The sequence below is a fragment of the Cebus imitator genome, unplaced genomic scaffold, assembly GCF_001604975.1.
Source record: "Cebus imitator isolate Cc_AM_T3 unplaced genomic scaffold, Cebus_imitator-1.0 Scaffold196, whole genome shotgun sequence".
In the NCBI taxonomy this organism is placed as follows: Eukaryota; Metazoa; Chordata; class Mammalia; order Primates; family Cebidae; genus Cebus; species Cebus imitator.
In genome coordinates, this window is record NW_016107511.1 from 2,909,739 (window position 1) to 2,923,775 (window position 14,037).

Consider the following 14,037-nt stretch of genomic DNA (forward strand, 5'->3'; position numbering starts at 1 on the left):
CACGCCTCCACCTCCACCCTCCCCCGTTTTTTGGTTGGTGGCCATAAGGAGTGGTGGTGTTGACAGAATATAGTTCACACCACGCTGACCCGGTGATGAAACTTCCTCACGGCACCAGGGGGTCCTTATGTACCGGCCCCTAATCCAGCTAATCCTGATGGCAACAAAATCATGAAAGTGGCCCCCAGTGACGTGCGTCTCCCTGCACAGATGCAGAGGGAAGGAACAGTGCGGGAGATAACTGAGGCCAGCCTGGTGCTCCCCAGAGGCCAGGGAGCCTGCGTGCGAAGGTGGAGACTTGCATTGTCTTCTCTCTCCGTCATGTGGGCTCAAGTCGGAGGCCAATGAAGGGAGGCCCAGGCTGGATAATGGCAAGAAGACTGTTGACAGCTGAGAGGTGATGTCAGCCCCACAGAAGCTGGGAGACGGGAACTGGGGTTAATGTTATGCAATGCCTGAATGCTGTGATGGAGAGCCTGCCGTGGAAGCACTTGGGTTTTGTTGTTGTTGTTGGGTTGTTTTCTGTTTCTGTTTTTTTAATGAAGACTTTAGGAGGTTTCAGCTAAGCTTGATGAAAACACCCGTGTTGGTTCCTGGGTTCTGCCGCCTGGTGGAATGTGGCCTCTGAGCCAGCGGCACACCTCCGGGCACGCCCAGTTCCTGCAGAGCCAGGGGACCTGCGTTGTGCATCTGCCTGCCCGCTGCGCTTGAGCAGCCTGGCTGCACCTGAGGTGGTGGTAGAAGCGGGGACAGTTCCCAGCCTGGAAGGTCGGCCGCTCCGGACGTAAGACATTTCCGCCTGTGTCCTGCATGAAGTCAGCAGCGTTCTTGGGCCTGTCTCAGGTGGCGCCGTGCACAGCCTCATTTGCCAGTGCAGCAGGTGACCAGTGAAGAAGGGGCCTCCTGACAGATGCAGTGTGGTCTTGGGAAATCATGGCTCCTTGGGAGACGCATAATGCGACAGGCAGCAGGTCCAGTGTAGGCAGAGTGCTGGGCTGACCTGATTGCATCCGACAGGGCGAGCAGGTCTCAGTCAGGAAAAATCATTCAGAGGGAACGGCCTGGGCAAGGCTGATAACAGATGGCACTGCCGGCAGCTGGTGGGGGCGGGGGAGCTTGCTGCCGGCGCATGCGCAGTCTGGAGCCCTGCGCCGCGCCTGCGCACTACCTGCGCCCAGCCCGCCATGTGCCCGGTGAGGCCCCTTGCTGTCCCGCGTGGCCCCGTGGGCAGGTGGGGGGTGTCCTGTTCTCGTTGTGTTTTGGTGGTTGCCCTCACACTGGGCTCACTTCATGAAGGCACATTCTCTTTGGGCTGGCTGTGGCATTTTTCCCATAGCAACACGCAGGGGCACAATCTCACCAGGAGAAAAACGGCCCAGAAACTCGGGCAGCGGTTGGCTCCCCCGAATGAAAGAGATGAGTGGGAGAGGACGAAAATTCACAGCCCGTGAGTTTTCAGCCAGTCGCCCACATTACTGAATCGTCTTTTTTTGTATGTCTCCAATTTTAGAAAAGAGGCAGTACTAATAATTTTGCAGTAACACCCGCTTAGAGATTTCCGCTTTTGGGGCCTCAGAATAACGAAATGCAACATTGAAAAAAGGACCTGAAGCAACTAAAAGAAAAAGAAAATCTCTCTAGAGGCTGTTAGATAATTCATGGGATTAATCAAATGCAAATGCAACGCTTGCATATACACAAACCCCATTTTCCTAATTGGACTCTGAGTGGGTACTTTTCAGACTGAAAGGGTCATTTGTTTTGACTGATTGACTTTTTGAGGCTTTGGGGGGAATTAATAACTTATACAGATGACTGCCTGTTCCCAGGGCTCTGTATTGAGACTGCGCATTCATTTATTCATTCAGCACACTTGGTGTGCCGTGGCCCTGGTGCCCCTCCGCGTCCCTCACATATGGAGGTGCGTGGGCAGGACTTGAATTTTGTGGAAAATAACTTCCGTTGGTCCCTCAGATCATCTTTATGTGGATCACAATAAGCTTTTGCTAAAAGGTTTTTGTGTGAATGCCACAGACGTTTCTTAAGCTCTGTGCAGAAGGCTGTGCTGAGGGGGGGCACAGCAGGGAAGCGTGATGAGGGAAACATTTCTTGTCTACAATGGATTGGAATCATATTGGCCTAGAAGTATGGGCCTCTGGGTTCGCTGGTATCCCACCTGTGCTAGCCTTTCTTCACTTTGGAAAGTTAAGCCTGGCTTGATTTGGGGATGAGAGGATCAGCAGAGTTTGATCAAAAACTTATTTGCAGAAGTGATGCTTCTTTTGCCTTTCAAAGAAATGATTTGAGCGTTGGATCTCTGGAGAATAAGATGGCAGAATTGGCAGGTAAAGAGGCTTAGGGCTGCTGTTCTCTCTGTGCCTTCATCTGCCCCCTCTAAAACGGGCCCCTCTGGGGACCAGAGGGAAAATGAGGCCTGTCCACTGCAGCCCGGGAAGCCCCATTGAAAAAAAACTGCATCTCCTCAGTGGCTGAGAAAAATCTCTGATGCAGTATGGTTGTACTTTAAATAAAAATATGGATTATCGTCATGTTTCATGCATTCTAAAATTCTATCTGTGAGTGTAATACAGGTTAACTATCCCTTATATAAAATGTTTGGGGCCAGGTGTTTGGGATTTTGGATTTTTCTTAGGGGGGAGGGATATTCACACATATACGTAATGAGATAACTTGTGGATGGGACCCAAGTCTAGACATGAAATTTGTTTATGTTTCAACGACGCTTTATGCAACTAGCCTGAAGGAAATTTTATACGATATTTTAAAATAATTTTGTGCCTGAAACGATGTTGGTGTACATTGGACTATCTGAAAGCAAAGATGTCACTGCCTTAGCCACCCATGTGGACAATCTGCTTGTGTGGCATTCCCATCCTTCCTCTGAATTTATATGCTACCAATAAGCAATCATTTTCCTAAACTTACTCACATATACATACTTACCAGTTAAAAAAATACGACATTCCATTAATGCAGTGAAAAAATACTGTGTTCAGGGCATTGAAGCAGCACGGTAGCATCATCAAATACCTGCATCAGCGGCCAAAGGACGGCAGCTTCCGGTCTCCACCTATGGTGCTGCGTTTCCACGGAGACGTTACTGTACACCATGTTTTTTTTTTTTTGAAGTGAGAAGAAACATCAGAAGCAGTTGAAGGGTCAAGAAGTGGGTCCTGTAGAGGTGAGGTGGCATCTCTAGATGGCGTTTCAGAATGTTTCGTCCAGCATCAGCTGCCTCATTAACAACAGCTTCTGTCTTAGACACCTCCCTTTGATTTTATGAACCAACATGATTTCCTTTTTGGTTGTGGATGCATACTGCTCTAGTTTTCAATGAGCCCATCACACATTTTCACCAGGTCCACTATAGGTGCTTTGTCTGCAGTGGTGACAATGTCATCTTCATGGTTGTGAGCCCGTTTTGACTGTGACTGATACATGAGGTCAGGTGTGGAATTTTCCACTTACAGCAGCTTATTGGCTTTGGAGCATTTGAGACTTTCAGATTAGGGATGCTCAACCTGTGGAGTGTGCTGTATGGAACTGGGTGCTCCTAGGCTGCCTCGTCCTGCTGCACTCAGGTTCTCAGCTGGTGCTCAGAAGCCATGAGGCTCGCAGGGCAGTTGGACTTGGGGTTAAAGGGTCAGTTCTGCCTCTTATTAATAAGGTGGGTAACCGTGGGCAAGCCACCCAAATTCAGCAGCTATGCATTCTCCCCCGTAGCGTCAGGACCATGAAACAATGCCTTGTGGTAAACACATGGGTGAACAGACACTTGCTCAGCTCTTGGGTAAGGGTCTGGGAAATTTCACACACATTGTCAGCTAAGGCTCACACAGTCCTGTGATGTTCATCAGAGCATTTGTCATCCCTGTTCTCAGCAACCAGAAGAGGTGGCTGAGGCTCAGCTGCATCAGGGACTTGTCCCAGGTCTCTCTGCCACTAGTGGCAGTGCTGGGGTCTTCTGGTCCCCATTCTCACTGCCTGTCTGGTACAGCTGGCCCCAGCTTGATGGAGGAGCCGCCATGATCAAAATATTTCCAAAGACATAAAGAATATGTGTTAAAAGGGCTTTGCACATGGCAAGCACCACACACGTATAAAAGGTTATTTTGTGTCCCGAGATCCTGAGATAATGATTTTTCTTGAGTCTTGTTCAGAAGGGTTGTTATTTTATTGTTAATATAAGAGGACTGCAGGATATGATGAAGATGCATATTATTATTTTTTGTAGTTTATTACCATTACTGATACATAATACTTTATATATTTATGGTGTGCATGTGATGTTTTGACATAATTGTGTGATGCGTAATGATCAGATACATCCCAAGGGTAATTGGGATGTCCATCACCTCAAACACATTGATTATTCTTTTGTGTTGAGAACATTCTAAATCTTCTTTTCTTCTAGCTATTTTGAAATATACAATATATTGTTGTTAAGTGTAGTCTCCCTACTATGCTATGGGCCACTAGAATGTATTCTTTCTACTTAACTGTGTGTTGGTACCCATTAACCAACCTCTCTTCATTTCCTCTCTTACTCTTCCAGCCTCTGATAACCCTCATTCTACTCTCTATCTCCATCAGATTTTTTTTAAGCTCTCACATATGAGTGAGAACAGAGATGTATCTTAATTTTTTGCATTGAGCTTATTTTTTTTCTCTTTTTTATTTGATCTTATTTTTTATTCGTATCTCTACCAAGTAGTTCTCATAACTGTTTTTTTTTTTGTTTGTTTGTTTGTTTTTTCTTTTTTTTTGGTCATTTTTTTTTTTTTTGTTTGTTTGTTTGTTTTTTCTTTTTTTTTGGTCACATAGAAGGTTTTGTTTTTCTGGTTTTGGTTTTGGTTTATTTTGCGGTGGAATCTCATTCTGTTGCCCAGGCTGGAGTGCAGTGACACAATCACTGTGCACTGCACCCGCAACTCCTGGGCTCAAGCCATCTGCCCACTTTAGCCTCTGAAGTAGCTAGAACTAAAGGCAGCCTCCACCACTCCCAGCTATTTCTTTTTTTTTTTTTTTTCTACTTTTTTTTTGTAATGATGGGATTTTGCCATGCTGCCCAAGCTGGTCTTGAACCCTTGCGTTTTTTTTTTTTTTTTTTTTTTTTTTTTTTTTTTACTTTTTATTTGTAGAGATGGGGTCTTGCTATGTTGCCCAGGCTGGTCTTGAATCCTGGCCTTAAGTGATCCTCCCACAGTGCTGGGATTACAGGTGTAAGCCACCATGTCCAACCATAGAAGTTTTTTATTATACTTGTTCATTGTAGAAAAGTTAAGAAATAGAAATAAACTCAAAAAAAAGCAAAGCAGGTAAATATTATCCATAGACCACCACACAGCAAAAATGGCTTCTGCATAACAGATACTGGAATTATTAGTTATTTTCTTCTGCACTAGCTCATGAACATTAGCTTATTTAAAAATGTATTAGGGCTTTGATCCTGAAAATGGAAAAGAGTCATGCCTGGAATCCCAGAATTGGGAGGCCAAGGCAGGAGGATTACTTGAGCCCAGGAGTTGGAGACCAGCTTGGGAAACTTAGTGAGGCCCCTGGCTCTACCAAAAAAAAAAATTAAAAAAATTAAAAAATAGCTGGGCATGGTGGTGTGTGCTGTAGTCGCAGCTATTTGGGGGGTTGAGGCAGGAGGATCGCTTAATCCCAGGAGGTTGAGGCTGCAGTGAGCTGTGATTGCACCACTGCACTGCAGCCTGGGTGACAGGGCAAGACTTTGTCTTTAAATAAAGAAAAGAAAAAGAAGGGAGAAACCTATTTCTCCAAGACCATGACCTTCATCTCAGTCATCTGAAATGGGTTCTGTGGGACTTCCTGAGCTCAAAGCTTCACACTTAGGGATGATAAGGAAGACAGCAAGGCAATGAACAGCTTTCAGCTGTCATTCAGCAGTGGTTTAGGATAGGCATTTGCTAGGGCAGCAGATGTCAGGTGAGTCTGTAAACGTGGGTTTTCTGTTTCTGGCAGCTTGTTCCAGAGTACCTTGGGTGAATACTGATGTCAGAGTGTGTGAGGATCATGCACTTTATGACGCAGTTATACCCGAGAAGTCGCCCAGTGCACATGGTGAATGACACAGACTTAATTATGGCCTCACCAATCTCTGCCACACTTGAAAAACCATGCACATGCTGATGTTTGAGGAGGCAGGTAAAAATGGAAATGATTTCTAGCTTTATGGCGTTAGATGTGATATCACCAGGAAAAAAGAAGAGGTGAGCAAAGGCTGCATTGAGCTCCTTGATGGGCAGCTCTGCAGCTGTGACCTCAGGACCAATAATTGGCTTTTTAAACTCATACAGCTTCTGCAATTCTAGAGGATGTGGGCTGGGTCAAATTCAGTTAATTGAATACTATGATTTCTGCTAGAGCGAGCAAGCCCCTGCCTTCAGGCAGCTTTCCCAGGGCCTGCAGAAAAGGCCAGCAGCAGTAGGTTAATGCTTCTCTGTGCAAGTTGTTTCCCAGTATTTTCCTGTGGTTTTTCCTTCACTTCACATTGATTGCAAGGCCCTCGGCAATTCCCCTGGCATTTTTTAAAATTTTCTGCACACAGAAGTCTTATTCCTCTTTGTTAACCAGCTGATACATTCCTCCCTCCTTCCCCGACCCCACACGTAGAATGTTAAACCTCACCTCACGGAGCTCCTGGCCTTGGCATCCATGTGGACCTGCACAGAGGGTCCTGCCAGGCGGTGAATTTGTACTGGTTTTCCTAATGAGGGCATTATTTGCTTTTTAGCCTGCCCCCTTGTTTATAAAATATGCCAAGAGAACTAAACAACCCGCTGTTCCCAGTCCTTATTTACTTGTCCAAACCAAATGTTTATGTCCTTGAATACTAAACTTGAAGAAAAAGGATTCCTCCTCGTGGGAAAGCTATGATCACTGAGTTCTTTCTAAACTGTAGCTGCAGGCCTGCTTTTCAGTAAACATGCAGCTTATCAGTTCCTTCAGGAATAGTTCAGACTGCTTCCTTTGCACTAAAGTGTTGGGTAGAGGAGCTCCAGGTTCCTGGGTCTGTAACTATTAATACCTGAGACACTTCCTGGCCCAGGTGCAGCATTCAGAGCTTGGCTTGGCCCAGAACTGTAATTGAACATAACCTCGTGCCTAAGGATATAAAAAGGAGAGGAAGAGAAAAGGCAGTTGGTAGTAACAGTGTTGATGGTTTTCCTTGGTCACCTGTGCCTGCACTGGCTTTGGGCATGTCCTGTGCTGGCCGCTTTGCTGGAAAGCTGGGTTCGTTTGAGCCTGGGAAGCAGGTTCAGGATCGCCTGGGTCACTTCCAGCACACAGGGTGCTCGCCCCCAGCTGACTCAGAACCTGGCACCTGTGTCTTCTGTATGCTGCCAGGTGAGTCTGATGGATCCAGATTCCAGGGACTGCCCATGATGACTGTGGCTGGTAGATTTTCTTCCTCTCAAGCAGGATTTCCCCATGTGCATCTGACTTGAATCACTTTATTTGTCTTTATCCTGGCAAGTTTTGTGCTGAACACACACTTGTCACCTTTCCTGTTTCTTTTTCCATGGAGGAGAAACATTTCCTCGTTACCTTTGCCAGATTACATAGGAGAATAGTGTAAATTGAAGCCATGTACCTTGAAATGTACTGCAAGGGCACATTGTTTATACAAGTGAAAGAAATTGTAGCAGGGTTATTTGGTCTGGTCTGCAAGGAAAAGGTGTCTCAGGTTTTCCTTTCTGCTCCCCGCTTTCTGCACATAGTGTATTAATTAGAATTAGGTTTGCGTCTGTGACAAGCGGGCCAGCCATGAACGGGCTTAGTGAGTATTTTTTATGTTTACTATTGGTAAAGTTCACATTGCCATTAATAATAAAGTGAATGTTACTTCTCACGCATCAGCCAGTCTCATGACCAGAGTTCATTTATTATATCCTATGGCAGATAGTGAGATAACAGATAAAACATGAGTTTGCAGTCATTTTGCTATTCTGATTAAACCTGTACATGTTTGTCAGTTGGAGGACGAGTAAGTCGTGAATTAAATTATACTCGCCAGAAGATTGGAGAGGAGGCTATGTTTAATCCTCAGCTCATGATACAGACCCCTAAAGAGGAAGATGCTAATGTCCTGACCACAGAAGCGCTCTTACAACACCTGGATTCGGCCCTCCAGGCCAGCCGCGTCCACGTATACATGTACAACAGGTAAGACCCAGCTCGTCCACCTACTAATGAGCAGCAGGTAAGGTGGTGGGAGGTGGTTGCTGGTTTAGGGCTTGTTATTTTAGTAAATGGAGTTGCCCTGAAAATGCACCTGGAGTATTAGTTCAAATAGTTTTACAATGAAAGTATTTTTTTTTTAATCTTGATTTGTTTCTCAAGTTTGGTAACAAAGCAAATGCATTACTTTGTAATATATTGTCGGTACCTTGGCACTGTCCCCAAATGAGGAGGACCCTGAGCCACATGAGGACTATACACCCAGGCTATAAGGTGTTTCATTGCCTAAGGGATTTTTGGAGCAGTGACATTTTGAATTGCCCTTAGTCAGCTTACAAACAGTGCGAAAAAGATGAGCTGCTTCTTGTGACTTTGTACGCATCGTTGTTTTGTGTCACACAGCCCGTTGGGGGCTGAGCCACCGTGGGAATTCTTGCTGACACCTTTTTATTGATTTTTTTTGAGACAGAATCTCATTCTATTGCCCAGGCTGAAGTGCAGTGGTGTGATGTCTGCTCACTGCAACCTCCGTCTCCTGGGCTTATGTGATTCTCGTGCCTCAGCCTCCTCAGCCTCGTGTAATCCCTAGCTGGGATTACAGGTGTACACCCCCATGCCAGGCTAATTTTATATTTTCAGTAGAGATGGTATTTCACCATGTTGACCAGGCTGGTCTCAAACTTCTGACCTCAAGTGATCCGCCCACCTCAGCCTCCCAAAGTGCTAGGATCGCAAGTGTGAGCCGCTGCACCTGGCCCACTGTCACCTTTTTAAGAAGTCATCTTTTAGCATCATGTTGCTAATTTCACAATGCTGTGAGTAAAGGACTAGGAGGAGTTCAAAACTCTGTCCCGTTTCTTATGTATCTAGACTGTCACTTACTACAGGGCAGGGGCCATCTCTTGTCTGTTTTCACCCCAGCATTGAGAACAGAGCGGGCATTCAGTTTGTTGATTGCTGTTGAGGTTGGCATCACTACAGCCCATTTCCAGGGGACGTTTTAGTTGGCATCACCCAACCCCATCCCCTCCCCTAGGGTTTCAGCACCTCTTCACTGAGGCCTTCCCTCGTACCCTTTATTTTTCCCGGAAGAGGTGAGAAAGTAGCAGTGTAGGCGTATTCAGCAGCTAGGGAGAACCAAAGAAGAGAATAAAAGTCAGGTTTTTACTGGTCCCTGCCCTAACCTCTGCTTACATTTCAGCTTGACAGGATTCTAGGAACAAGCCCAGCCAGGGGCGAGTCACATATCCTTGGCACACTCTTGTTGGCTCGTTTGTAACCTGGGCTTATGGTCATGTGTGCTCATATCCTCTGTGGTTCACAGAACAAGATCAGATATATGAATGCAGCAAGTGCCTTAGAAAATGTAAAATCGCATTTCTGCCAGGCAGACTTGCCCTGCTGGTCTGTACCACGCACTGCAGGGAAGCAACTGCCCAGTGTAGTTTTGCAGAATTTGCAAGTGACGTCCCTGTGGCGAGCCTGGAAGTGGGTGTCCTAGGGCCACTGCAAGCATGACCAATACGTTCTCAGTGTTTGTCACCTACATCCTTCAGGAGAAGATGGGAGGGTCTGTGCAATGAAAGGACGCTCCTCTTAGGCTGAGATGGAATGCAGAGTAATTTTATGCATTGGAATGGACTTTACTAACATGTAGTTCAACCCATCCCATGTTTTAGGTGAGAAAGCTGGAAATTAGACTAATAAGAGCATTTGTCCAAGTTCATGCAGTAACTGAGGCACTGCCCTCAGAGAGGAAAGACATAAGTACAGATAGACATGAACCAATCAAACGTGGGCAGCCCCCCGTGACAGCCACGTCAGGCAGAAGATCTGGCCAGCCAGGGCTCTAGAGTTCAGGAGAAATGTCAGTGACATTTCAACAGGGCACTGAGAGGCAGATAGGAAGGCACAGGGAAGAGGACACAGTAAGCTCCTTGGGTGAAGGCAGACCTCCCTTAGGAGGCCAATAACATAGAGCCTGGGAGGGTTTTACTTTGTTTTTGGTTTTTTTATCCATCCCTTAGACTTTTTCATCCCTACCCCTTCCAAATTTCTTTCTTTCTCTCTCTCTCTCTCTCCCTCTCTCTCTCTCTCTCTCTCTCCCCCTCCCTCCTCTCTTTCTTTCTTTCTTTCTTTATCTTACGTCTGATCTCCCTAACGCACTTGGTAAGATATGAACTTATATAACGCTTTTCTAGAGACAAAACTCCAGATTAATTCCTTTTTGTGTGTGTGTGCGTGAGAGAGATGAGGCCTTGCTCATCTAGGCTGGAGTGCAGCGTGCAAGCATAGCTTACTGCAGCCTCAAACCCCTGGGCTCAAGTGATCCCTGCTGCTGCCTCCCGAGTAGCTGGGACTACATACACGTGGCGCCACACCAGGCAATTTTTTTTTTTTTTTGTAGGGACACTCTAGCCTAGGCTAGAGTGCAGTGGCACAATCACAGCTCACTGCCTCAACCTGCCAGGCTTAAGTGATTTTCCAGTCTCAGCCTCCCCGGTAGCTGGGACCACAGGCATGTACCACTGCGTCCAGCTAATTTTTAAAGATATTTATTTATGTATTTATTTTTAGTAGAGATAGGGTCTCCCTTTGTTGCCCAGGCTGGTTTCAAACTCCTGGCTTCGTGCTGTCCTCCCGCCTCCACCTCCCAAAGTGCTGAGATTACAGGCGTGAGCCGCTGCATCCGGCCCCAAATTAATTCTTGATCTGTATATTTTATTCTCATTTCTGTAAGATAGGAATAGAAGAGACTATGAAGTTAGAATTTGACCCGCCTTACAAATGTTGTTTATAATATTAATGGTTAAGAGCAGGAGAGTTCATTTTGAACACTACCTATTAAGGACATGATCTGCCAATAAAACATCTCCACACCTGAATATGTGTCAATACAGTACCAACCTAATTTAGTCCCCACCTATTCTGAATTTGTGATAATTCAACTGGGCTGCTCTGAAGTTGTTTAATGTATGTAGAAAAGCAGATTAATGGTGTAAACAAGATTATTGGGAGAACACTTAAGAAAACAAGACTTTTCAAGTACTTTGGTAGCATTCATTTACATAAACACCCTACATGTTAATTACGATTGAGTATTATCTATTCATTAAAGCAAGCTTGCTGGGTCTCTACTTGGCAAAAGCTCTGCTCGTTTTGACAGATGCTTTAAAAGTGATCGAAATTGCGGTTCTTTTTATATGTTCTGTCATTCCAAATTTGCACCAATTTTCTTAATTTATTAGTGAGAAATTTTTGTCTCTGCTTTTCCTTTTATTAGGCAGTGGAAATTGGAACATTTGTGTTACAAATCAGGAGAGCTTATCACAGAAACAGGTTACATGGATCAGGTATGTTTTCTTTTTGTTGGCAGAAATTTCTCAGGAACACCCCGATAGTATGCCTTAGCCTAATGCATGACCTCTTCTTTTTAACTTTGACAGATAATAGAATATCTTTACCCTTGTTTGATTATTACACCTTTGGACTGCTTCTGGGAAGGGGCGAAATTGCAGTCTGGGACAGCATACCTCCTGTAAGTGTGTGATCACGCTTTCTGATATCTGTGACTTCTCTAGGTCTCAGTGTTTCTGATGTTGCTTATCATTGTTTGTTCCATTTTGGTTTTGAACAAGAAATAAAAACATTGAAATTCCATGTGCATTTTTTGAGTGAATAGTGGGGGGGAGAGGGGATTTCAGCAGAATGTTTTTCCTCTTTTCAAAAAACAGTTCTGTAGGCATCATTAAATTTCATTCACTTTTACCAACCTATTTATATGCAAATAAAATGCAAATTATTGCAGAGTACGTGTGATTTTTAACTCTTTAAAATGTTTTGAAGACTAGGCATTTAGTTAGGTTTGAAGACTAGGCATTTAGACACTTATTTTTTAAGGAGAGGCTTTATTAGTGGGTACACATCAGAACGAAATATTTTGAGTATAAGTTCGAGATCTTCCTGTGAAGTAAAATGCTAACCTTTCTTAAGATCACACTAATGGCATTTAGGGGGAAATCCACTATCTGTGAAGGCCACAGTAAGGAATGCTTCACAGTTTAGCAGTTGGATATTATATATACCGCATCATTTAAAGAATAATTGTTAATCAGCATAGACATTTTCAGTTAATTATGCAAGAGTTAGAGCTTGGGTTATTGTTCCTGTCCTGGCTTACACATATCTGCAAAAGCAATTTGCAGTGGCCATCCCCTGACCTTCAGTGTACAGTGTTAGATGGGAAATAAGGGGTTTTGTGTTTTCTGGTTGGGAGATTCCGAATAATGACTTCAGCCTGGTTAAGCAGCTACAGTGTGGTTTGAACCACATAACAGGCAGCCAAAAGCCTTTCTGGTCTGTCAACAGCACAAATTCAAAAGTGAGTGTGGGGGGAAGTGGCTGTGATGGTGGTGATGGCAGAGGCCGCTGGGGGCTTGCCCATTCCATTGCCAGGCTGTCACAGAGAGCTCATAAGTATAGGATTGTTAAAGGTAGCAGAGATCAAATATTTTGGTTGATGACATTTACAAATCATTTATTAGGCTGGCAAGTGCTAATTTGATGTCGTGATGCCCTCTTTTTAAAAAAAAAATTTTTAATTTTGGATCTGTCTTCTGTCTACATGCACCCATTGGCTAATTTTGTATGTAGATATTAAATACACAATATCAGCAATTAAAGATTATTCAGTGCCCTCATTAATGTATGAGCCCTCTCTCTGCTTAGCATCTTCAGTCATGAATTATTTTCCTGACCTAAGTTTACATGCAGATATGCTGGAAAGGAGCATTTGTTTTGATGCCAGAGTCCAGAATTGCAGCATTGCCAGATGCCTCCTACAAGGCGGATGCAGTGGATGCAGACTTGTGACTTTATGATGGGTTTAGAAGGCTCCTTTCATGGCCTTGTCTCCTGATTTCTTTCCCAGAGGTAAACCTCCTTTGCGGTGGACAAACTTCGACCCTTTGGAATTCCTAGAAGAGTTAAAGAAAATAAACTATCAAGTGGACAGCTGGGAGGAAATGCTGAATAAGGCTGAGGTTGGTCATGGCTACATGGACCGTCCCTGCCTCAATCCGGCCGATCCTGACTGCCCCGCCACAGCCCCCAACAAAAACTCAACCAAAGTGAGTTACCAGCAGTGAGCGCTCTCAGAAGGGGTGGGGAGCATGACGCGTTTTCGTGTCCGTTCGTCCTTCACTTTATTATTTTCATTTTTAACATTTCATTCTCCACCATCGTCTTTGTCTGTGGAACTAAGTTTGTTTATAGAGCTAAATTTTGCTGTAAGATTTGCCATACGCCTCTCATTAGCCTTGCTATTAATGTTCTCTCTGAAACACACAGGCTCTTAACGCACTGGATTTTAACAAGGCATGTGACCTGCCTACTAATTCCCGTAATTATGTGGCTGTCTTTTTATCTTAGCCTCTTGATACGGCCCTTGTTTTGAATGGTGGATGTCATGGCTTATCCAGAAAGTATATGCACTGGCAGGAAGAGTTGATTGTGGGTGGCACAGTCAAGAACAGCACTGGAAAGCTCATCAGGTAAGCCAGCTCCTGAGGACAACGGACGCCACCTAGCCTTCCTCCTCTCCTCAAAAGTCACTTCCCTCCTGACATCGGCAAGTGATATTTGTACCAATACTTAAACCGTTATCCTAGCTAGCTGGGTGTTGTCATAGCATATTAAGAAATACTGGCAGACTGCAACCACTTGAAAAAGCACCGTGTGGGGAACTTTTCAAGAATGGATTTGTAGTTTTCATCAAGACCGTAGTTCCTGACTGTAGGGTTTTAGGAG

The 14,037-nt window shown here is 44.7% G+C and overlaps 1 protein-coding gene across 7 annotated transcripts in view; it reads left to right on the forward strand.

Annotated features, from left to right (window-relative positions):
• PTCH1 (patched 1) overlaps window positions 1–14,037 on the forward strand; it is a 70,785-nt gene that overhangs the window by 21,654 nt on the left and 35,094 nt on the right. For all 7 annotated transcript variants that reach the window (XR_001830571.1, XM_037745246.1, XM_017547202.2 and 4 more), the window contains 5 exons: window positions 8,025–8,214; window positions 11,513–11,582; window positions 11,676–11,767; window positions 13,160–13,358; window positions 13,660–13,781. Coding sequence is in view for 6 of the 7 variants with exons in the window: in XM_037745246.1 (XP_037601174.1) it covers window positions 8,025–8,214; window positions 11,513–11,582; window positions 11,676–11,767; window positions 13,160–13,358; window positions 13,660–13,781 (673 nt within the window). In the remaining variant the exon portion in view is untranslated. The remainder of the gene's footprint in view (window positions 1–8,024; window positions 8,215–11,512; window positions 11,583–11,675; window positions 11,768–13,159; window positions 13,359–13,659; window positions 13,782–14,037) is intronic.